The sequence below is a fragment of the Salvia splendens genome, chromosome 4 (genome assembly GCF_004379255.2).
Source record: "Salvia splendens isolate huo1 chromosome 4, SspV2, whole genome shotgun sequence".
Taxonomy (NCBI): domain Eukaryota; kingdom Viridiplantae; phylum Streptophyta; class Magnoliopsida; order Lamiales; family Lamiaceae; genus Salvia; species Salvia splendens.
In genome coordinates this window covers 2008080-2031187 of record NC_056035.1, presented here as the reverse complement: position 1 = coordinate 2031187, position 23108 = coordinate 2008080, and the positions used below count along the sequence as shown (strand labels likewise).

Sequence of the window (23108 nt, the reverse complement as noted above, 5' to 3'; positions counted from 1 at the left end):
CTACGATGTAATCTCGGGGTTTGCTCACTACACCAGTTTAGTCCATTTATAAATGATGGAAAATAAATAATAGGAAAAAAGAAAAGAAAAAAGATTAAAAATCGGAAATCCCTCGTTCTGAAAAATACGCACGCCTCGATCCCATATTCTGAAAGGTTAGTGAAATTAACCTCTAATTTCGAAAGGTCAGCGTAATGAATCTCAAATAACGAAATTTCTCGTATTTTCCCCCTTAAACCCTTCAAAAATCAAATCCAAAACCAATAAATAAGAAAGATGCCTCAAACTACAAACCTCCGCCTCCTCCTCTCTTCCGCCAAACACCGCTACCGCCACCCTCTCTCCGCCGCCGCCTCTTTTCACCTCCCTCAAAATCTCTCCTTTTCCGCTTCTTTCCCCTTTTCACTCAAAACCCACCTCAGAAATCGCAAATCCCCGCCCCTCTTCGCTACCTTCTCCTCCTATTCAAAGAAACAGCATAGTTCAAAAAATGAAAACAGGAATTCGCGCCCATTTAGCAGAAACAAAAGTAGTTTGAGAGAGACTGTTAAGAAAATGGATAGTGGTAGTGAAAAAGGCGGTGTCTTGGCGATGGAGGAGAGAGAAAGAAGCGCCGGGTTTAATAAAAAGAGGGCGGAAGGAAGGGATGAGAGCGATAGGCCGAAAAAGCTGCAGCTCAAAGTTCGGACGCTCAATCCTGCTAATACCATTGCTTATGTGCAGGTAAAGCCAAATAGTAATTTTGTTTGTTTGTTTTGATTTTTTTTTGTTTCTTTCTGTGGTATTTCTGTATGTTGCTTGGATGAAATGTTGATTGTTTTGTTCAGATTGATTTTTCTGTTCATGGACTTAATGTTTTTTCTTGTGTTCTGTAATCACTTTATTGGAGTGTGAAAATTGAAGGACTTAACATGTTTCTTGTGTTTCAACGATGATTAATTTGAATTAGGTATTCTTAAGGATCTTGAATGTTGTTTAGAGATTAATGCAGAGCCAGGCTATTTAAGATTGCTATATTATACTAGGATTTTGTTGTTCGTTCCGACACTATAGTTCGAGATGTTTCTTGGGACATCTAATGCCCTTTTTACTGCTATGGATTGGATTGTAAAAATGGCATTTATGCTATAGTGGAAAAGCATAGCATCTTTTCGTTGGCCTATTTGAGCGTGTAGATAGTTTGGCTGTGGTTTTTAAATTTTTCTGAGATGTTGAGACCTTTTGGTTTTGGGTGTTCCATCATGGATACGTCCGTGGAGGTTTGAGACTGTAGCAATATGAAAATTGATCGTGGGACAAATCGAGGATTCAATAAGATAAAATAGGATATTTCATTGTATGTGCTAAGATTTTGTTGCTTTTAGCTCTTTCGATGCTAAGGAATGCTTAAATACATACATGAGAATCATTAATTAAGCGAAAGTGAGGAAATGTGTATATATAAATGTCATTCCACAATCCCAGTGTGGAGATTTCAATGAGCTCCGAATTTTACACTCGTTGAGATAATGGTTCTCTCAATCTATAAGAGGGAACTTTGCAGCTAAAAAGAATAGGTAGCTATGACGTGGGAGAGAATCTCTAAGGGACAATACTGTATATGAAAGAGATTCGAAAAGGTTTTCCCAGTTGTTACATGGGAGGAAGGTACCCGAGTTTATATGTGAAGTTCCTTTTGTACAAACTGAAGGTCCACAAGGGAGCAAAATGAGTTATGCTCGGATGAGTTAGTCACAGAAAAAGGACAATTTATTGTTCTCGTCATTTAAACCTATGTCGAGAGGCCACACCATGAAAGTCCAATTTCTTTCAATTATACTTCAGCCATACGTTTTTACTTATGTGTGTCATTTTCCTTTTCTTTTCGGTGCTATTATATTTAAGAGTATGGTCTATCTTGTGCACTTTTTTTAATGAATATTATGCTTTTGTATCGCTCAGTTTGTCCATTTATCTTGCAGATCCTTGGAACTGGAATGGATACACAAGACACATCCCCAGCAGTCCTGCTGTTTTTTGACAAGCAAAGATTTATATTTAATGCTGGAGAAGTGAGCTAACTCGATCTTGTTTAGATTTTTAGTTGGTACCCCGAGATAATAAATTTAGTGGAGCTGTTTTTTTAGATAGTGAACTGTTTTCTGGACATAATTTCCTTATATTTCTTTCCAGGGACTTCAACGCTTCTGCACTGAGCATAAGATAAAATTGTCGAAGGTATCTTTTTGATGGACATCCATGTAGCTTGTTCTCTTTTTAGCAATTCTGCAGATTGTTACACTTCTTTATGTGTTTTCTGCAGATTGATCACATATTTCTCTCACGTGTCTGCTCAGAAACCACCGGTGGACTTCCAGGTAACTACCTTATTTCGTTTTATGTGGCGAATATTTTACAGATACATGTGATTCTAGGCCAACTTTCCGTGATAGAATCATAGTATTAAAATATGTTACTGGAAGTTACAACGTTTACTTGTTCACTACAGGTCTCTTATTGACTCTTGCGGGCATGGGAGACGAAGGAATGTCCGTAAGTATTATTTACTTACAATGATGTGTATCTGTATTTTGTGTAACTTATGGTAGTAAACTTAGTTAAATCGCGATTGTGGAAAATTAATCATAATTGTTCTCTGCGCTGAAGGTCAATATGTGGGGCCCCTCCGATTTAAAGTATTTGCTTGATGCTATGAAATCGTTCATCCCCAATGCTGCCATGGTTCATACGCGTAGCTTTGGGCCATCGCCTGGATCACCGAGTATGGTTCTGCAGAGCTTGGATAATCCCTTTGTTCTAATTGATGATGAAGTGGTCAAAATATCTGCAATACTCTTGAGACCGAATAAGGAAGTGTCTCAAGGCGAAAATTCTCACAAACCAAGCTCTCCTGAACCTACTACGAATGCTACGAAGCCGGGTGATCTTTCTGTTATTTATATTTGTGAATTACCAGAGATTAAGGGAAAAATTGACCCTAAAAAGGCTGCTGCTCTCGGATTAAGACCTGGCCCAAACTACCGCGAGCTGCAACTTGGTAATCCTGTGAAGTCGGATAGTCTAGATATCATGGTAGATATTGCTTAAAGCTTATATCTTTTTTAGTTTTCGGCTTTCAATCTTCTTCGTATTTCAGCCTTGTTTCCCATGTGGTGTGATATTCAGGTACACCCAAGTGACGTCATGGGTCCATCTGTTCCAGGTCCTATTGTCCTGCTGGTCGACTGCCCAACATTGTCGCATTTCCGGGATCTGCTGACCATACAATGCCTTGCCCCGTATTATGTAGATACAGCGAATGAGGTAAATGAAGGTTCCAAGATTGTGAATTGCGTAGTTCATCTGACTCCCCTGAGCGTCACTCGGACAGATGATTACCGAACGTGGATGTTGAAATTTGGAGCAGCTGAGCATATAATGGCAGGACATCAAATGTTGGTTTCTCTAAAATTTTTTTCTTACCCGACTATCTGGATTTTCGTTGCTTCGACTACTTATTCATGTTTGACCTGTTGGAGCTGCAGGAAAAATATACAGTTGCCGATTTTGAAAGCAAGTGCTAGACTCACAGCTCGTCTGAACTATTTGAGCCCTCAGTTTTTCCCGTCTCCGGGTTTCTGGACACTGCCGAACATGGGTTTACCATCCGAGGTGCAGGCATCACATGAGGTACGCGTTACAATATTTTCAAATCATGCGATTGTTTCCTATTTAGACGATTCTCTGCTTTTTAATCGTAATCTCGGTTCTATCCCAGGATCTCTTGTTGGAAAACCATCAGATTTCGGCTGAGAATCTTCTCAAGGTATGCAAATCTCTACTACGATATCCTTTTTTTCTTGCATCGGATACATGTTGTTTCTTGCCTTACAAAATAAAGCAATTGTAGCTCATTTATACTCATTGATGATAGTTTCATCTGCGTCCCTACGCCAATCTGGGGCTCGACAGATCAAGTATACCAAATCTATCATCTCATTCTGAGATCATTCAAGAGCTACTGACAGAAATTCCGGAGGCTAGAGACGCCTCTGAGAATGCGGCTCGTTTATTGTCAGATTGCGCGAGTATGACCGAAGAACCATGGTTGCTCGAAGATGCTGTCCCTAGCTGTCTTGAAGATATAACCAGAGAAGACATGGAGATTGTTCTTCTCGGTACTGGTTCTTCACAACCCTCAAAGTATCGAAACGTTAGTTCTATTTTCATCAATTTATTTTCCAAAGGAAGTATACTCTTAGACTGTGGTGAAGGAAGCTTGGGACAGCTAAAGAGAAGGTAAACAGTGTGCACCCTTTTTCTGCATTCGAGTTGTTCGAGTTTTACTTCCCGGACCGTCTTTCTCTTACCCCGTGTCGTTGATATGTTGCAGATTCGGAGTCCAAGGTGCGGACGAAGCTATAAGAGGTCTGAAATGCATCTGGATTTCGCACATCCACGCTGATCACCACACGGGCCTTGCAAGAATCCTTGCCCTACGACGTGATCTATTGAAGGGATCACCACACGAGCCAGCCCTCGTCGTTGGCCCGAGGCAGCTCAAGAGGTTTCTCGACGCCTACCAGAGGCTCGAGGATCTGGACATGCAGTTTCTCGACTGCTATCATACAACCGAAGCTGGATTGGAGGCTTTTGATTTGAAAGAAGGAAATCCTACGAATCACACAAGCATGAACGTTGATTCTTCTCTGTTTGCTCGAGGCAGTCCCATGCGGAGCTACTTGACGAAGCCACCAAGTCCTGCTGCTCAAAACCTGAAGTCGCTGAAGAAGGTTCTCAGAGAAGCCGGATTAGAAGCGCTGGTGAGCTTCCCCGTCATTCATTGCCTCCAAGCTTATGGCGTCGTGCTGCAAGCTGCGAGCAGGATCAACAGCGTTGGTAAAACCATTCCCGGCTGGAAAGTCGTCTACTCAGGCGACACCAGACCCTGCCCGGAACTTGTCAGGGCTGCCCACGGCGCCACCGTGCTCATTCACGAGGCAAGTGATGACACTACTACTATTACTTCTACATGGCAAATACTTATTTAGATCCGAATGTACGGTGCACACTAGTCTCTATAGTGAATTTAGTGAAGGCAGGTGCACCGTGCAACACTTGTCTCTAACTACCAGATGTACAGTGATTCTAGATGCACCGTGCGGCCGGATGGAAGGCGCACACTTGTGACTAATCAGATTATAGGTTGGAATTTAGGTTAGGCAGATGCACCGTGCGGGCAGGATGTATGGTGCACACTTGTGACTAAATGGAACTTAGGGTAAGGAAAATGCACCGTGCGGCCGGATGCATGGTGCACACTAGTCTCTAGCCAGGGTTTAAATAAGGAAGATGCACCGTGCGGCCGGATGCATGGTGCACACTAGTCTCTAGCCAGGGTTTAAATAAGGAAGATGCACTGTGCATCCTGATGTATTGAGCAATTAGAATTTTGTTAAGACATGTGTACGACGCATCTGAATGTACAGTGCACACTTGCCTAATTAGAATTTAGTTAAGACAGATATACCGTGCATCTAGATGTACCGAAGTATGCTTATTTTAGAATGCTCTTATTATCTCAGACTCTCTCCTGTTTGCAGGCGACCTTCGAAGACGCGATGGTGGACGAGGCGGTGGCACGGAACCACAGCACGACGATGGAGGCAGTGGAAATGGGGGACTCTGCGGGTGCGTATAGGATCATACTGACTCATTTCAGCCAGAGATACCCGAAGATCCCGGTGTTCGACGAAACGCATATGCATAAAACGTGCATCGCATTCGACATGATGAGCGTCAACTTAGCAGATGTTCATGCGCTGCCAAGAGTGCTGCCATATCTCAAAGTTTTGTTTAAAGATGAAATAATTGTTGATGAATCTGAGGATGTGTAAGCTTAGATACTGCACTTGTTGCTATTGGCTAACCTTTGATATTTTTTCTCATTTAATGAACCCACTATTTTTTCATCTCACTTTGATAGTTTTTGAAGATGTAAACACCTTGGTTTGGAACAAAAGCGAATATGAAGCCTTTATTAGTTGGAAAATTAAGTTGTCTTGGCCAAAATCTTATTGAATGTAATACTAGTTTAAGCTTATCTGTTTTATAACATATAATAATAATGAACTAACTATTAAGCACAAGCTGGAATAGCTCAGTTGGTTAGAGCGTGTGGCTGTTAACCACAAGGTCGGAGGTTCAAGCCCTCCTTCTAGCGTTTTTGTTGGATATATTTTTCCAATTTTTAAAGTTTTAAATTTTACTCAGACAAACACCTAAATCGGGGTTCGAGTTGCATTTCACTCCTAATCACTTATCCATTAATTCGTTGACATTAATCGGTTCATACCTCCACTTAATTTTGAGTCCATAAATAACGACAATTGTTCTGTAAAGACTCGCTTTTGCTACGACTCTTAACCAAATTCGTGCCTACGAGCCGAAGTAATTTTACCTTTCCTTTACCAATATGAGATACTTTTGTTTTCTTATTAACCTTTGAAGAAATTAGCACACACCATATCTGAAAAGTGATGAGATGAATAAGAACCACCATACATTGATCCAACTTATCTACCAAACAAACATGCATCATCTTCTTCTCCTCCCAAACTCCCCTGCCTTCCAATCTTTCTCGACGCCATTGAAGCTCATTCGAAGCATAACTACTCACTTAACATGATATTACTTCAACCCAACCCTCAAAACTCAACCACCTCACTCTTCCCAAACTCCCACCATTTCAGCATAAAATTGCCATCATCCAACCCGCCCAATCATCTCAACTTCTCCACAATCAAGAAACTCAGAGCTCTCCAAACGGCCACCGTTGCAGACCAATCCGACTCCGACCTGCCATCCCTGCCCGAAGACGAGCCTCCATTTGTCAACTTCGCATTCGTCCACGTCAGTAATTCTCTTTTAATTTCTAAAAATATTTAATTCAAAATCTTTTTTTTTTTTAATTTATTCAAATTTTTAATTATTTTCGCAGTCGGTTTTGCTGCCGGATGGAACGCCAGACGTGCATTATCGGAAGGCCCGTGGAGGGCAGAAACTGAGAGAGATAATGCTTGATAACAATCTTGAATTGTATGGACCATATGTAAGAAATAAACCATTTTATTTAATTTTTTATATTTGTGATGAAATAAAATACGAGACTGAAATATGATATCCCGATTGCAGTCTAGGCCTCTGCTAAACTGTGGGGGAGGTGGAACTTGTGCTACATGTATGGTTGAGGTGACAATATCTAATTTTTCAATAGTATCTAATTCTAGATTAATTAGCTTAACATTTTACCTCCTTATTTATTTTTGGTTTTTTAATGTTAGTAGGTTGTTGAAGGAAGGGAATTATTGAACCCTCGAACAGAAAAAGAGAAGGAAAAACTTAAAAAGGTAATCCATTTTTAGCACTACACATGGCTAAGAAGTAAACACTAAAAATAATAATAATAATAATTTGTGTGGCGCGTTCTGATTGAGCAACAGAGAGTGTTGTGCTCTTGTCCTGAATATTTTTGTATAACAACTTTATAGGAAGTGTGCTTTTTATGTGTTTAAATTTTATTATTTTATGGGTAATTTCAGAAGCCCAAAAATTGGAGACTTGCCTGTCAGGCGATTGTTGGTGAACCAGATTCAAGAGGGCTGGTTTGTCATTTACCCTTTCTCAATTTGCATATTTTATTCATGCAAGATTCTACTTCGATGTAAAAGACCAAGTAAAAAATTTAAATGATTAGTAGTAATAAATAAATAACATAATTTTGATGGATAATTCATTGCAGGTTGTGATCCAACAACTTCCAGAATGGAAAGCTCACAGCTGGAATTATGCAAAAGAGCTTCCTGAAGATGTTTTGCAAATATGAAAATCTTTTTTTACCATTTTTCCTTTTTATAATATTTTTAATTTTCATTTTGGGTTTCTCAAATCTGTAGTTAGATGTGAAGGAAAAAAGTATGGTGAAATAAAAAGTCATAACATTATTGAGACATTTATGGTTTACTTTATTAGTATTTTATTTTGTACTATTATCAAGAGTTAACAATTCATATATTTTGATGATGAGTGTAATTCAATAATTAAAATATTCATGATTGAGAGAGAAAAAAAAAAAATAAAAAGTACCAAAAGCATTCATCACATAAACGGGACCATCAAACCAACTCCAAAGGAATCATTCCACAAACCAATTCAGCATTTCAATTTCATCAATAAAAACGGATTTTCAACATTCAAACCAATTCAACAAGTTAAAAAAGGAAAAAGGAAAATGATTCCCACTCCCTTTATTACAAAGGGATTTTGCATTTTAGTCCTCAGACAAACCAGAAATCATTATTCAGCCAACAAATTGTACACACTTAGAAATCACTCGAAAGTGGTGCATGCTCGTGGTGCATGAACACGTTGCTGTAGATCGCCCCAGCCAGGCCACCACCGATGAGTGGCCCAACCCAGTACACCCAGATCCCGTCGTAGACACCGCTCGCCACAGCTGGGCCGAAGGACCGGGCCGGGTTCATGGATCCACCGGAGAAAGGCCCAGCAGCCAAAATGTTGGCGCCCACAATGAACCCAATTGCAATCGGTGCAATCGTGCCCAATGAGCCCTTCTTGGGATCAACTGCGGTGGCGAACACAGTGTACACCAACGCGAATGTGATAATTATCTCCATCACGACTCCCTGGACAGCTCCGACTCCAGCACCCAACCCGTGAGTCGGGATCGCCTGCATCATTTCAAATTCGGGATATAAATTGTTGGCCCGTCCTAGTAACTCATTATGTCACAATTTCAAGGGCAAAAGAGTAATTTCACAATTTATTCATAAGTTCTTACTATGGTTAATAATTGAATCACTATTTAATTAGACTTACCAAACCGCCGGTGACGACGGAGAGCAAGAAAGAAGCGACGATGGCGCCCAAGAGCTGAGCGATCCAGTAGAATATTCCGGTGAGGATGGTGATCTGGCCGCCGACGGCCAACCCGAAGGTGACGGCGGGGTTGACGTGGCCGCCGGAGATGTTGGCTCCAATCGAAACTGCTACAAAGAGAGCGAATCCGTGGGCGACCGCCACCGCCACCAGCCCAGCCGGGTCGAGGGCCGCGTCTGCCGTCACCTTGTCTGTTTAACCAACGTGACGGAGACAAATCAGCAAAATCGGAATAGTCATTTTGCATGAATGCATGCATGATTTAGGATTTAATCAATTTGCTTAATTTACAGGGGCTAATGTATAATTTGTTTTTTTATAAGGGGTGGACGCAAAAAAAAATTTTATATAGGAATTGTGCAATGATTTATATAAAAATAACAAATACTACTATTTTGATGAGAACATTATAGTAAGAATGATTATTTGGTAGGGGCTTAAGGCTCGCTACCATAGAGAGAGGATGTACGTGTAATAGTACTTACTGTAAGCGATGGCGGAGCCAACGCTAGCAAAGACGAAGAGCAAGGTGGAGATGAACTCGGCGACATAAGCCTTGATTGAGGCGACGCTGAATGAGTCATCGAATCGACCGAAAGCGATTCCCGGCATTTTCTTTATTCACTTGTGAGGAGGAGGAGGAGGTGTGAGAGAGTGAAGAGACAAGGAGATGTTGGAATGTTTTTGAGGTACAAGGGGCACTTTCTATGTCACATTTATATACTACCAAGTCCACATATTGTTTGATTTAAATAATTTGGGGGTGCGAATATGAGATTTATATTTATTTATTTTTAATCAGTTTCGTTTCATTATGAGTTAGTATTTGCCCTGGGCATGCATCCTACGTGGAAAATTCTATCCACTACGTGACCATTAGGTTTCTTTTTTTGTTGTGAAATGATAAAATGTTCATAAGTAAACTGTGTTATATGGTTTTCTTTTAATTTCGTCACGGTTTTGATAGTGACTCTAACTTTGTCAAATTGTGTAAACCAATTTAGTTTAATGCACCATCACCAAATGATTTAACAGCTAAATATTGAATTAGGATAGTAATAGTTACAATTTCTAATTATTATAAAAAAGTCAAATATGAATTGTCCGATTGTCTCCATCACTTCGTTTAAGGATCACATACACATATGTACATTCTCCCCCATATATTTCACATCTAGAATTTTATAGAAAATAATCCCCAAAAAATTCATGAAATAACCTTAGATAATTTTTAATTTGGTAATCCACGCAATTATTTTATCACCCCATCCAAAAATAGTCGTTTTGGAGTATATTTCCATTTATAGACATGAACTCACTTAATTAATGCTCCATAGTACATACTCTCTCCGTCCCACGTTAAGAGTCTCAGTTTATCATTTTTTGGTGTCCCACTTTAGGAATCCTGATTGGAATATTCCATAAATGTTGATAGACATCACATTCCACTAACTTTTTTCCACTCATATTTTATTATAAAACTAATACTATATAAAAGTAGGACGAAATATCCGTACTATTTTCACTAACTTTCATTTACATTTTTTAAAACTCGTGACGAACTCAAATGGGACTTCAAAAGTGGGACGGATGGAGTAATATCTTACTTTATGATGTTTCATTTTTTTACATTCAAAATATTAATGAGTCATTATATTATATAAGAGAAGTATTAAAATTGAATAATTTTTTCACTCACACCGCATCAAATACTTAACAAAAACTCATATTGCAACCTTTTAAAATATTACAATATAAACATACACTAGTTTTGAAATAGATATATACAAAAACAGATGAGAATGTGAGATGGTGAATGTAATTCCAAAGAGATCCAATCAAAAAAGGAATAGAGGCTTAGCTGTCAAGAACGTGATGCGGTGGAAGTGTCTGGAAAATGTTCGAACCTCAATGATATGTCCATGTGAACCAACCAATTAAAATGCAGAATGAAATTTCTGTGGTCCCTACGGACGAGCCCTTTTTTTAATTATTTTTAAAATTTTTTATTATGGGAGACTAGCTTAAATTTACTTTAATGTGCAATAATAGACGCATTAAAATTCTTGGAGACTTTGATTGCCGATTAGCGTAATTAAGCTTGTATTGTTCACTTGTTTACATTATGAATTTCGTTGCTTATTTTTGTGTGATTCACTTTTTATCAATGAACTAGTACAAAATACTCCATTTTATTAAATGGCAAGTTCAAGATTTGATATAACATGGGAAAGTACACAACATAAATAGAAAATCAATGACAATAATTAAACAAAACTGTAAAAAACATCAATCAATAAATGAGAGATACCAATAAATCAAACATCAATCAATAAAATCACAGTGCAGCCGGTGAAGAGGGGAGAGCATCGGCAAAGGAACGGAGGCGCACACACAAAGCACGCAGTGAGCGTGAAATGACCACGGCGAACAAGCTGCTCGAGAGAGCCCTATCAATACGGCGGTCGCCTCACGCGACGGACAGCGCCGCGTTCTTCGATGATGGCGCCGGCGACGAGTCGAAGAACCGCAAGCACATTTCAATCGCGATGCGGATCACCAATTTCCTCACCCGAACCGGATATCTGTGGCCCGTTCTCATCATAGAGTTCGAACACCAATATGAAACCAATCCCTAAACGCGTATGGTGTATTGGTGTGTACTTTATTGTGTATTTAGTGAATATTGTTTAGTACTTTTCCATCGACTTAGAGCTTGTGTGATACTGCTCTCTTTTTATAGATAACATCATACTGAGTGCAACTCGTTTACTCATGTTTTCTTGTGTTTATTTGTAGCTTTTCTTTTGTTTATAGCTTTTGTAGTACTCCTCCGTCCTAAGGAGGACTAATACTAGTTCGTCATCAATCTTTATAACGATTCAAACTCCGAATATATTAATTAGAAGAGAACCGTCTTACCAGTTAGGTTGCATTTCATTGTCTATCTTTATTTTTATGCCTAGGTTACCTTTCATCGTCTATCTTTATTTTTTTACCACATGTGTACCGAAATCCGCCTTTGGCGGAATTCGACTAATCCTATTCAACCGGATTTGTGGATTAAGACTAGAAGTCTCCCAGCTGACGATAGAGTTTAAATCTATGACCCCAAATTCACTATAATTGGGCTTACATTTGTTCATCTATGACCCCAAAAATCACTATAATCCTATTCAACCGGATTTATGGATTAAGACTAGAAGTCTCCCAGCTGACGATAGAGTTTAAATCTATGACCCCAAAATCACTATAACTCCAAGCTACCGACTGAGCTACAACTCGTTAATTCTATCTTAACTTTTATATTTTTATGTTGATTTAATTACTACTCTGGGAAGAGGGAATGGGGCCAAGACCTCCATTGGGCCACATAGTGCGCCGACCAACTAATCAATACCTTACTAGGCTTACCTTTTTTGCTAGGTTTCCTTTTTCCACTTTTTTATTAGAATAGAAATTTTTGTGGATAGGATTATGGAGGACTATGATATTAATATATAAGTGGATTATACGGGATTTGAATTATTTTTGTGATGTACTTAAACTATAGATCAGGTAAGACATGGTTAGACAAGAGGAATCTTGATTTGATTAAGGTGTTTGGTTCGAATAAACAAATGCTACTATCATCTGGAGATAAGGTATGCGTTCGAATTTATAAGTATTTTTGGTTTTTTCTGATAACTTTAATAGTTCAATTTCCTAAAAAAAAGAGAGACTTTTGAATTGGCATACTTAAGAAATCACGATCTTAATTATTTAATTAGCAATGATTGTGCTCAAGAACTAATTACTAATACTTATAATGATGACACAATGGGTTGTCATATACTCATATACATGTAAAACACCACAAAAAAAACTCGCCAATTAATGACGGAAATTTTCGTCACTAAACAGCGAAATTTCTCCACTTAACAGATTAGTGACGGATCAAGTTTAGGCATATCCGTCAATAACAAACTTGTCAGTAAAAAGTTTTAGTGACGGATCACTCTGTCACTAAATTTACTATGACGGAAATCATAGCCGCTGCTCCGCATTAGTGACTAACACATTTCTGTCACTAATTCTGTCCGCAGATGTTGAGCTATTGGATGGCGTCACTAATTCCGTCACTACTTTGCACTTTTTTTGTAGTGAAAATTCTATTCTTTGCATATATAGAAGTGATAGTTGCTAACTAATCCTAATATTTTACTTCGTTACAAATTTGATTCAACTTTTAAAGCATTTTAATAATTAATGTCACAATATCTTGAATTGTCTTAAATTCATCTCCTTTATTTTGGTACGAATTTGGAGTTGAGATTTAAATGTTCATCAAGCCTTACAGTTCAAAATTAATTTTTTAGATATTTAGAAGCAAAATAATGATGATAGATAATAATAATTATAATAAAAAATTTATTGCAAATGAAAGACTAGGACATTATTAAAACGTTCGAAAATAGTACTAGTATCTAATTTATAGCAATATCGAAATGTGGGATTTAACAAGAAAATTATCTCTACTAAGAAATATATGGCCTCTAAATTTAAAGGGTAGACAAATTTTATGGTCTTTTTAACCAAAATTTGAATCGATGATCAAGTTAAAATTATTTAAGAATTTGAGATCGATGATTCCTATATTTCTCAGAACCACCTTCCTTCTCTACTGCCCATTTAATTTATAGAATATATCTAATCTCAATCTGATCGACTGATTGGGGTAATTTAAAATATGTATTAATTCCTTTTTATTGTACTCTATTTTATGAGTGAAAATTGAAATGGACGTATTCCTTTATACCTTAGAATTGTGTGGAATTAGTGGTGGGGCCTCCGACAATTCAATAAGCGGGAGTGGATTTTCATATTGTGTGTGTAAATATATGTACTAGCATCTTCTTTGTGTAGTTTTGTGTGTTAACTCTTTTAATTTCAATTATTGGTGCAAAATCTTTCAAGATTCGAATCAATTCAATTTACAGTTATCTAAAATGATTATGTACTTAGACCTATTTTAACATGATTTGAAGACGACGTATCGTTATGAATATTGTTAATTTATCTACTTTTTGAAAGTAAATGATAGGAGGCAAATGAAAAGCATAATTATGAAAGAAAACGATTCTTTTCGAAAGAAAAAGAAGAAAAATGATTGTTGGACGGCCCTAACTATGCACGATGTCAAAATGGTCGGTGTAAAAAATAGTCGTGACAATGATTTCTTTGGGTCCAACTTAGGTCGGTTTTGTTTTAATACTACAAAGTTTCAACCACATAATTAATTTACTACGTATGTAAGGTTTCACATTTTATACTTCCAAATTGATAGTAATACTGCTTCCAATTAAATGATACCAACAGTTGCACTGGGGTTTAAATAAATTGTGTGGCATTGGATAGCGATCTTTATTGAGAAAATATACAGTTATGGAACAATTAAGTAGGTGTAGTCACTGTATTTATTTATTTATTTTGTTTCTCTTCAATTACTGATTATTGGATAAAAATGTTTTTTTGCATGCACGATAGTTATTTCATGATTCATTCTCTTGTAATTAACGAGCACCAAAGTTGCTCACTAATCGCAGAACACCTTGCACATGCACACACTTGTGTATATTAACGAGCACATATTGAGCATAAACAACATATCATAGGAGTGGAAATTTTTGAGTACAGACATGCTCGATAAACTGTCTTCAATACATCGTTTGAAATGGTCGTTGTTTTACCGAGCACTAGAGTTGGCTCGGTAAGTTTGCTTAGTAGATGCTTCGTAACTTAGCGATGATCCTTTAACCCGATCCCCAAAATGCTTGGTAGTTCTGTTTTACCAATCACTTTTGCTATGTTTAGCTATGTTATAATTGAATGGCAAGAACAAGAGAGTAGGGGTGTTTGCCAATAATTGTTCAAGGTCATGATTGGGCTTTAAATTTGTTCATCTGATTTATAATGGGCATTCTTAGACTCAGTTTTATCCATCTAAAACATAGTAATATACATATAAAATTAATTCCTAGTGTTGAAATATCTTGTAGTATGATTAAATTAAATTTTGGACCACAATTTTTGGACATATTTATACTTGTTTGTACCACAAATAAATACATTTTCAATTATTATACATTCTCTCAATCACATTTAATAAAAGTATCTTACTATATAAAAAAGTGGGACGCTTTAATATGTCCAGTTGAGTTGGGATATTCGATTTATTAGTGTGAAATTTGTGTTTCATTTCAGCTTGTAATTGTAATGCATCTATCAATATAGGGAAAACAGGAAGCACAACCGCCCATGCTAATGGTATTATATATACACACTAAATACGAAAAAATATATACCCTAATTAATTTCAAGTAAAATAAGCCCAATACAAAGTCGAACAAAAGTGAAGGTCAAGTCAATTCAAAATAATCACGAGCATTTGGCGCCGAATCATGAGTTTGTGTGGCGGCATTCCTAACCCGCCACACCTTAAGCACGCCATCAAGGCTCCCCGTGCACACAGTGCATCCCTCCTCCCCTGCATCGTCTGACGCCAGACGATCAGAGAAGGCGGTGACGCACCTGACGGGCCCGCGGTGCCCCTTCAGCACCGCGATGCACGAGTGGAACCCGCCGGCCTCCCTGACCCAAACCCGGCTCATCGAGTCTGCGGACCCGGTGACCACATAGGGGCCCGCGCCGGCCAGGCACAAGACGGCGTGCGTGTGCCCCGGGAGCGCGCCGCCGTACTGGAGCTGCCCCGAGAACCACCCTTTAAGCCAGTAGTGCACGTAGCCGTCCGTGCACCCGGCGTAGAGCACGCCCCCGTCGGAAGTGAGGGCCAGGGCCTTGACGGGGGAGTGCTTGGTCGGGAGCGTCACCGTGAGGGAGTGGGGGCGGGACCCGCTGCAGAAGTTGCGCCGCCACACCCTCACGGTGGCGTCGTCCGAGGCCGTATAGAGGACGCCGTCGTCCGCGACGGCGATGGCGTTGACCGGATCGGGGTGGGCCAGGATCGTCTCGATGCACTTGAAGTCGGTGATTCGCCACACTTTGACGGTTTTGTCTAGCGACGCCGAGTACAAAATGTCGTCGGCGGTGTTGATTGCTAGCGACGAGATTGGCGCTAGATGTTTCGACTGTCGATAGCAAAATTAATTTAGTGGTTGTGGTTAATTATTAGAGCTACAAAATTGAGGAATTGAAGAAAATTTATTACTATGTGAAATAAAGCTAATAAATCATAGTATGTCATAATTGAATACGACTTTTCTCAACAAAAAAATGCATGCCTTCAATTTAAGAGGTAATTAGTGCTTATGTACAAGTTGTAAAAGTTTAATTTGACAATAATTCGTATGGAAGATAAAGATATACAAAAAAATCAATACTCAGTATCTACAAAGCCAACTAACTATTTAGATACGGTGATTTTTTCATAAATGTCAAGCAATGAAACTATATATAATTAAAAAGAGTAATCAAGAAAACCATGAACAACAATATTTGATTTATTCATGCACAACAATAGTTGATGTATTAAACCCCCACCGGATTCATAAATTTATTCAAAATAACGTGTTTAAAGTAGTATATTTATTTGATTTTATTGATTATGCGCACTATTTGAATCCTAGATAAAATTAGACAAGAATTAATTATGATCAAACGACAACTAGAATATTTATTTTCTTTTGCAAAATTCTTTGATTTGTATGCGTGTGTCATTTTCACACGTCTTCAAAATATGTGCTACATTTAATTGAATGCTATCGTTACATATTAGGTATATGTATTAATGGTGTTCCTGACGACCTGAACAATAAAAGGCTAAACATTTTACAAAGAATTTAATTCCTAGAAAAAAAAGTCCATCTTTAAATATTTTTGTCAGATTCATTCAGTAATGGGCATAGCTACTTCACCAGAAATAATTAAAAGCCAATTCAAGAAGTAAAATTATTTGTGTGCGTGTGTTGGCCTAGAGTACTGATCTGACCACGCGACTTATTTATTTTACACATAAATAAAATAGTAGTAATTACCGTCTTATCATGGCCAGTGATATACCCCCGTAGAAAACTCCCGGCCGCGGGGACGGTCGCTATCCGAACGTGCTTGACGGCCCCTTCCCACGTGCGTCTCCAAACCCTAATTTTGCAGTCCGCGTAGGCGGCGTAAACCCTATCGTTGGAGACCTGCAGCGCGACGACCATGCTCGCTCTCGTCTTGAGCTGGCCGCACTCGGTGAACTCCGGCATCTTCCACACGCCGACGGCGTTGGACTGCGAGCCAGTGTAGACGAGGCCGTTGGCAGAGGCGATGCAGAGGATCTGGCCGTCCTTTTTCAGCACGGAGGAGACGCAGCGGCAGGTGGAGGAGGCGGCGTCGGGGTCGAGCTTGGAGGAGAGGCGGGGGGTGGAGGGCTGGGAGTGGTGGAGGGGGAGGGAGGCGGCGGTGGCGAAGCTGAGGCGCGGGGGGAGGGAGACGGCTGGGAGGTCTGAGCGCGGCGCCTCTTTGGAGGAGGCGCTGCGCGGGAATTTTAGGGTTCGGCCGCGAAGGTCGAAGGAGGGATTGGGCGGGCCGTCGTCGAGGGAGGAAGGGGTTTCCATCTATTAGGTTTGGGGGGGGAGAGGTGAGGGTTTAGGAGGGGAGTTAAGAAGGGTGGGGGAATAAGGTGGTTGAATAATTGTTTGAGACATTAACATTTTTGGATACTAATAGGTAAAGATCAATTGTGTATAATTAATGGCAATGAAATTGAACAGGAACACCGGAATTAATGATATACCGACATATACTATAGACATATACTACTATTCGTTACTTATTCGTTTTTTATGAGTTTGGGCATCCACAACGGGTGCCGTGGTGTGATACTGTGCGCCCTAGCTCGTGACGAACAAGGCGGGTTTGTTCACGACACGTTCGCATATGAGGTGTGTTCGCCAACACGGCAACAACGTTTGAATTCTGGGCAGATATTTGCTGTAAAAATCATGAAGTTTGAACATTTTCTAGTCTCTCCTCTAACTTTTAAAAATTACACGAACTTTGGTTTGTTCTCAATTATACTACAACAATTTCTCTTGTGAAATTGAACGTGATATGGAAGTTGAGAAATCACGCATGAATGTTACGGTGAATTATGCGATGTCACCGATGCCGACGTCTATTTATTAAGAAAACGACATTATTTGGTTGGAAAACATTAAGTATACATTACATCGTTGGTGATCGATTTATTTCACAGTAGGATAATTGAGAACAATTTCCAAACTTTAATTATTTTTCAGACAGACTTTTAAGTTCAATTTTATTTAATTTTTTTAATTATACCTTTTGAGTTTTCTATAATTTAAAACTTGTATACTCCCATTAAATGCATGGAATGCCCCTCGTTGAAGTCATAAATCTATTTTGTAGAATGACTTTCTCAATTCTGTTTTGTAGTTGTATTCTATATGACCTCCAAATATCTATGTAGCTGTATTTTATTTTCTTATTTTTATTCTTTAGTTATTATATTTCAATGTATTTTGTACTCCAGTATATATTTGTATGAATATGAGAATTTCAAGTATCTTATTTACAGTATTAGTAGTGTTTTCATTTCTATTTTAAATATAACTGAAATATTCTTGAATAATTTATAGTATTAATTGTTATATTTCCGTGTATAAGATTTCCATAGATTCTATCAATTGTTTGGTTATTAGTATTTTTTTAAAACAATTGAATCTTTGTTTCAATAATTTATGGTAAAAATATTTTTTTTAAAGTATTTTATTTATTATGTAATTATTATATTCAAATATATACGTATAAAATATTTATAACTAAGAAAATGACTGAAAAATGATTGATCGAATTTTATAGCTATAAATCAATGTAAATGTCATACCCCCAAATCAGATATTCTGGATTCGCCACTATACCAAAGTAAGCATGACATCAACAGGAATAGTAGTTTTTCTTAATTTTATTCATTTGTCGTGTAGCCGTATTAATTCAAAATTCCAAATTACTACCTTACCCCCTAAATATAGAAACTCTACCTCACCCCCTAAAAATAGAAACTCTTTTCTTTTTGATTAGTTATCTTAAAAATAAAAATATTTTATTTAAAGAAATTTCTTTCTCGTCAATGAGGTGGGATCCATTTTCTACCAACACATTTTCTTTTTTATCTCTTTCTTACTTTACCAATTTTGAATTAAAACACATGGATTTTAAATGTTCTTATTTTTAGGGGACTAAGGGAGTATTAATTTAAGGGAAATATGTTACTCCAACTAAAACACAATTTATCGTCGTTATAATATTATAAGTTGTGTCATTGAATTTTACGTTGCATGTATTAATATATACAAGTTGCGATGCACGCCCTGCAAACTGAGTAGTTAATTAGGCCAGCTCAATACTTTGTACTATCTAAATGAATAAATTGCAAACGTTTATATCACCCATAATACTTACTATGCATTAGTATAAATTATTATACAAAATAAATGGTAATTTTCGAAACAATAAATAATTATGTTATCATACTAAATAATGTTATATTTGTAATTTGATTTTAATCTTCAATCTATTATCCTACGATAGAGTAACATTCACTTTTTTTACAAGCGCATAAAAGTCATTTACAGTTAAAGAAGGGATCAGTATCGAAGTATCTAAAAGTTTAGGGGCAGAAATGAGAGATACCAATAAATCAAACATCAATCAATAAAATCACAGTGCAGCCGGTGAAGAGGGGAGAGCATCGGCAAAGGAACGGAGGCGCACACACAAAGCACGCAGTGAGCGTGAAATGACCACGGCGAACAAGCTGCTCGAGAGAGCCCTATCAATACGGCGGTCGCCTCACGCGACGGACAGCGCCGCGTTCTTCGATGATGGCGCCGGCGACGAGTCGAAGAACCGCAAGCACATTTCAATCGCGATGCGGATCACCAATTTCCTCACCCGAACCGGATATCTGTGGCCCGTTCTCATCATCGCCCTGCTAATCGTGATTATCGTCTCCGTCATCATCGGCTCGCGTGATTTGGTCTGCATCTCGGCTTCCACCTCCGATCACATCTCGCGGCTGAGTTTTTTCGGATTTGATGCGCGGGAGTCGGATTTCGGATCTCTAGGTGTTCCTTGGTGTAAGTTGCTATCTCTTTAGCGTCCAACATTTTTTACTTCTAAGGATTGGGGGTTTGGAAACCGAATGTTCACTGACCTATTTCCGTATTTTAATTCTATGTTTTTAGTAGGAGTAGGAGTAGTTTTTTATTCTGGCAACTGCACGTCATTATCTTTGTGCGTCTCGCATTTGATGAATTATAGTAGGAGTAGTATTTATGTTAGTATCTGGAGTAGATTTGCATTAGTATATGAGGGCTTGAATTTGTGTGAATTGGATGGATAATCACCTAGTCTTATTGACGAAATCATGTGTAGGTATATAGTTTTTGGAGGACTGAAATCTGAGAATCAGATAACAGTAATATTCTTTGTTTGTTGTGAAGGCAATGGTTTTTATTTCCTTGTGATTTTAAAATTTATGTTGTGTGCAATAGGTGAATGGAATATTCTGAACTATAAAAGTATCATGATATGTTGCTAAAAGTTGTGCCATTTTAGTTTTGAGGGGTGGGTTGGTGTTTGCATCACCTCTGATTTCTTCATGTTTTACTTGAATATACTAGTTTGTTGGTATTGGTTACCATATTTGTGTCATTATAGTTTTAAAAGATGTCCTAGCGATGAATTAGTTAATTTTTTATGTTTATTCAGTCGATAGTTAGGTGGGACTGCCATTCAGAAAATTGTACGGTAGAACTGTTCAAAATATTCTCATGTTTCTTGAGCGATGAGAATATAGGTTGTAGAGGATTTTGTACTCATGTAATAGTTCTCCTTGTCAAAAGGCAGATCGAAACATGGAAAAGATGTAGAATGGACATCCAAGGATTTGCTGATTGGACTTGAAGAGTTCATACCAATATATGAAACCCGGCCCATTAAGAACAACATGTATGGAATGGGTTTCGACCACAGTTTCGGACTTTGGTTTGTCACGAGATGGTTGAAACCAGACTTGATGATTGAAAGTGGTTCCTTTAAAGGGCATTCAACTTGGGTTTTGAGGCAAGCAATGCCATATAAACCTATTGTGTCAATTTCGCCTCGCCATCCTGAGAAGTACCTTAAGAAGGGACCTGCTTATGTTGATGGAAATTGCACATATTTTGCTGGGAAAGACTTCGTAGATTTTGGAAGCATGGACTGGGGAAAAGTAATGCGAAAATATGGGATCAAAGACCGCAGTCGGGTTCTTGTCTTCTTCGATGACCACCAAAATGAACTGAAGAGGTAAGATGTAGTTCCTCTTAACAAGAAGGTTTTTATTAATTCTAATGAATGTTAGAATTGTGTTATAGCAGTCAAAATATTAACCATGTAAATTCTTGCTACTCCTGTTTTATGCAATTCATTGATGAGCAGATTAAAGCAAGCACTGAAAGCTAGTTTCAAGCATCTAATTTTTGAAGACAACTATGATACTGGGACTGGAGATCATTACTCGCTCAGACAAATATGTGATCAATTTTATATAAGAGGTGTGTTTTCTTTCTCTTATAGCTTTATGTGCTTGACCAAAGTTTATGCCTTTATTCTAGTCAGCAAATCTCAAGGGCCTTTTCTGATGCATCAAGTTTTTTTTTCTAGTTTTTTTTTAAAACTTTTTTTCTTTTTTTTTTTTATCGTACTTCAGCCTCCTGCCTATTTGGATTGGATTAAAAATTGGCTTCCCAAGTTTATTAACTATGTCATTACCTCCATTGCAGCTAAATAGTTAAAAAAGCAATTGCTACTCTTTAATGCAGCATTTATAAGGTACCAATATGGGATAATACCTTTTCGCCCTGTCATTCTGCAAACTTACGCCAGCATTTAAAAACAAGGAAGAGTGATGAGATTGACTGTTTATTTGTAGTTCTCTCCATTCGGTCCAAATTGTGGCTTCCTCCTAGAATGCATATATGTTTATTTGAACATAGTTTTAGCTTTTCCTTTTTTTCCTTCCTATATGTTCTTGTCTTTCATATCAAAATAACAGTTTTTAGGGAATTGGTTCAGTTACTAGATGGTTACTTATTCAGGCACCTACAAATAGTATATGTGCGTTCTGATGGGACGTCTTTGTATCTAGTTGGAGAGGATCAGTTACGCGAAAAGTCATGGTAAACAGTGAATCAGTTATGGAGTAGTTAATTGTGGATATGTGAAAAGTGAGACTGTTGACAAGCTGGGCGAACTTTTGAGAGTCTATCCACTAAATAGAGCCAATGTTGCCAAAGCAGCAAAGAAATTATGGTGGTTAATTCTATTGCTGTCTAGGGGGTAATTATTGGAGAAGATTACTAAGCTTGGAATCCAGAGGAGACCTTCTGGTCTTAAATGTCCATCTGAATAAAAGACGAGAAGCCTGCAAAAACAGAGCTTGCCAATCCTTTTTTTTCCTTATCTTTTTACTGTTCATGCTGTTTGTCTAACTATAGTTGCTTGTTTTATTCTACTGAAACAATATTTGAATGATAGTTCTGTTCATATGACTTGTATAGATTGATATATCAGTTGGAGTTGTTTCCGTCCTATTGCAGGTGGCGGGCATAGCTGCTTCAAAGATAGTGATGAAGCTAGAATAAGATTCCGGAGGAGGAAATTTTGGGAGAAAGCAGCTGACATAGACGAGCTATGTGGGGCAGGAGAGGCATGGTGGGGCGTGAGAGGGCAGATGCGCGATGATTTTAACCACAGCAACAAGGCAATTACATATGGTGAGCATTTTAGAAATAGTAGATTCGTGGAGTCAGTTCTGGATGTTTACTGGGAGCTACCCCCAGTGGCTGGCCCTTCACTTACGCATCAGACTAGATACGACCCAGCACGCACCGCCACCCCTATTGTAGAAGACGGTAGATACAGCTTGTTCCGGAAGCTTGGCTTATCACAGCTCGATCCTTCTGTATTTAATGGATACACACAAATGGTATACCTTCAGGTATCTAAACCTGAAACATAATCTCTGAAACATGGCGTATGTATTCAGCACTTGTAACTTTGAAACTTGTTAATATCATTTGCTATTTTAGGTGTTCAATTGTTGCACACTCGAGTGTCGA

At 38.3% G+C, this 23108-nt stretch overlaps 5 protein-coding genes and 1 non-coding gene across 6 annotated transcripts; 4 read left to right on the top strand and 2 right to left on the bottom strand.

Annotated features, from left to right (window-relative positions):
- The first annotated feature begins 49 nt into the window (after positions 1 to 49).
- LOC121797835 (tRNAse Z TRZ4, mitochondrial-like) lies at positions 50 to 5956 on the top strand. The gene is made up of 12 exons (XM_042196580.1): positions 50 to 723; positions 1962 to 2051; positions 2173 to 2217; positions 2303 to 2357; positions 2489 to 2532; positions 2647 to 3072; positions 3166 to 3434; positions 3525 to 3669; positions 3758 to 3805; positions 3914 to 4278; positions 4373 to 4979; positions 5583 to 5956. The coding sequence occupies exons 1-12, from the start codon at positions 277 to 279 to the stop codon at positions 5874 to 5876; spliced, it is 2835 nt and encodes a 944-aa protein (XP_042052514.1). The 5' UTR covers positions 50 to 276; the 3' UTR covers positions 5877 to 5956.
- Positions 5957 to 6128: 172 nt separating this feature from the next.
- On the top strand, positions 6129 to 6202 carry TRNAN-GUU. Its single transcript has one exon. It is a non-coding gene; the product is annotated as a tRNA-Asn (tRNA).
- A 290-nt stretch (positions 6203 to 6492) lies between these two features.
- On the top strand, positions 6493 to 7990 carry LOC121797841 (photosynthetic NDH subunit of subcomplex B 3, chloroplastic-like). Its single transcript, XM_042196588.1, has 6 exons — positions 6493 to 6891; positions 6980 to 7090; positions 7174 to 7230; positions 7326 to 7388; positions 7581 to 7643; positions 7781 to 7990. Exons 1-6 carry the CDS (start codon positions 6664 to 6666, stop codon positions 7862 to 7864), a joined length of 606 nt encoding a protein of 201 aa, XP_042052522.1. The 5' UTR covers positions 6493 to 6663; the 3' UTR covers positions 7865 to 7990.
- A 183-nt stretch (positions 7991 to 8173) lies between these two features.
- On the bottom strand, positions 8174 to 9643 carry LOC121797838 (aquaporin TIP2-1-like). The gene is made up of 3 exons (XM_042196583.1): positions 9423 to 9643; positions 8878 to 9128; positions 8174 to 8729 (listed from the first exon to the last, which is right to left on the bottom strand). Exons 1-3 carry the CDS (start codon positions 9547 to 9549, stop codon positions 8361 to 8363), a joined length of 747 nt encoding a protein of 248 aa, XP_042052517.1. The 5' UTR covers positions 9550 to 9643; the 3' UTR covers positions 8174 to 8360.
- A 1507-nt stretch (positions 9644 to 11150) lies between these two features.
- LOC121797836 lies at positions 11151 to 23086 on the top strand. Its single transcript, XM_042196581.1, has 5 exons — positions 11151 to 11244; positions 19632 to 20081; positions 20850 to 21294; positions 21427 to 21542; positions 22587 to 23086. The coding sequence occupies exons 2-5, from the start codon at positions 19742 to 19744 to the stop codon at positions 23006 to 23008; spliced, it is 1323 nt and encodes a 440-aa protein (XP_042052515.1). The 5' UTR covers positions 11151 to 11244; positions 19632 to 19741; the 3' UTR covers positions 23009 to 23086.
- LOC121797837 (protein JINGUBANG-like) lies at positions 15216 to 17599 on the bottom strand. The gene is made up of 2 exons (XM_042196582.1): positions 16971 to 17599; positions 15216 to 16064 (listed from the first exon to the last, which is right to left on the bottom strand). The coding sequence occupies exons 1-2, from the start codon at positions 17535 to 17537 to the stop codon at positions 15336 to 15338; spliced, it is 1296 nt and encodes a 431-aa protein (XP_042052516.1). The 5' UTR covers positions 17538 to 17599; the 3' UTR covers positions 15216 to 15335.
- Positions 23087 to 23108: the final 22 nt, after the last annotated feature.

What these genes read in the sequence shown, in the direction of transcription:
- LOC121797838 (XM_042196583.1), bottom strand. Translation starts at nt 9,549, where the DNA reads ATGCCGGGAATCGCTTTCGGTCGATTCGATGACTCATTCAGCGTCGCC. An exon ending in TGGCTCCGCCATCGCTTACA is followed by an intron (nt 9,129 to 9,422) that starts GTAAGTACTATT and finishes TTGGTTAAACAG; the next exon opens with ACAAGGTGACGGCAGACGCG. An exon ending in CCGTCGTCACCGGCGGTTTG is followed by an intron (nt 8,730 to 8,877) that starts GTAAGTCTAATT and finishes GAAATGATGCAG; the next exon opens with GCGATCCCGACTCACGGGTT.
- LOC121797836 (XM_042196581.1), top strand. Translation starts at nt 19,742, where the DNA reads ATGACCACGGCGAACAAGCTGCTCGAGAGAGCCCTATCAATACGGCGG. An exon ending in ATCTCTAGGTGTTCCTTGGT is followed by an intron (nt 20,082 to 20,849) that starts GTAAGTTGCTAT and finishes CCTTGTCAAAAG; the next exon opens with GCAGATCGAAACATGGAAAA. An exon ending in TGATCAATTTTATATAAGAG is followed by an intron (nt 21,543 to 22,586) that starts GTGTGTTTTCTT and finishes GTCCTATTGCAG; the next exon opens with GTGGCGGGCATAGCTGCTTC.
- LOC121797835 (XM_042196580.1), top strand. Translation starts at nt 277, where the DNA reads ATGCCTCAAACTACAAACCTCCGCCTCCTCCTCTCTTCCGCCAAACAC. An exon ending in TTGGGACAGCTAAAGAGAAG is followed by an intron (nt 4,279 to 4,372) that starts GTAAACAGTGTG and finishes GATATGTTGCAG; the next exon opens with ATTCGGAGTCCAAGGTGCGG. An exon ending in CCACCGTGCTCATTCACGAG is followed by an intron (nt 4,980 to 5,582) that starts GCAAGTGATGAC and finishes TCCTGTTTGCAG; the next exon opens with GCGACCTTCGAAGACGCGAT.
- LOC121797837 (XM_042196582.1), bottom strand. Translation starts at nt 17,537, where the DNA reads ATGGAAACCCCTTCCTCCCTCGACGACGGCCCGCCCAATCCCTCCTTC. An exon ending in TCACTGGCCATGATAAGACG is followed by an intron (nt 16,065 to 16,970) that starts GTAATTACTACT and finishes TGCTATCGACAG; the next exon opens with TCGAAACATCTAGCGCCAAT.
- LOC121797841 (XM_042196588.1), top strand. Translation starts at nt 6,664, where the DNA reads ATGATATTACTTCAACCCAACCCTCAAAACTCAACCACCTCACTCTTC. An exon ending in TCAACTTCGCATTCGTCCAC is followed by an intron (nt 6,892 to 6,979) that starts GTCAGTAATTCT and finishes TTATTTTCGCAG; the next exon opens with TCGGTTTTGCTGCCGGATGG. An exon ending in GTGCTACATGTATGGTTGAG is followed by an intron (nt 7,231 to 7,325) that starts GTGACAATATCT and finishes TAATGTTAGTAG; the next exon opens with GTTGTTGAAGGAAGGGAATT.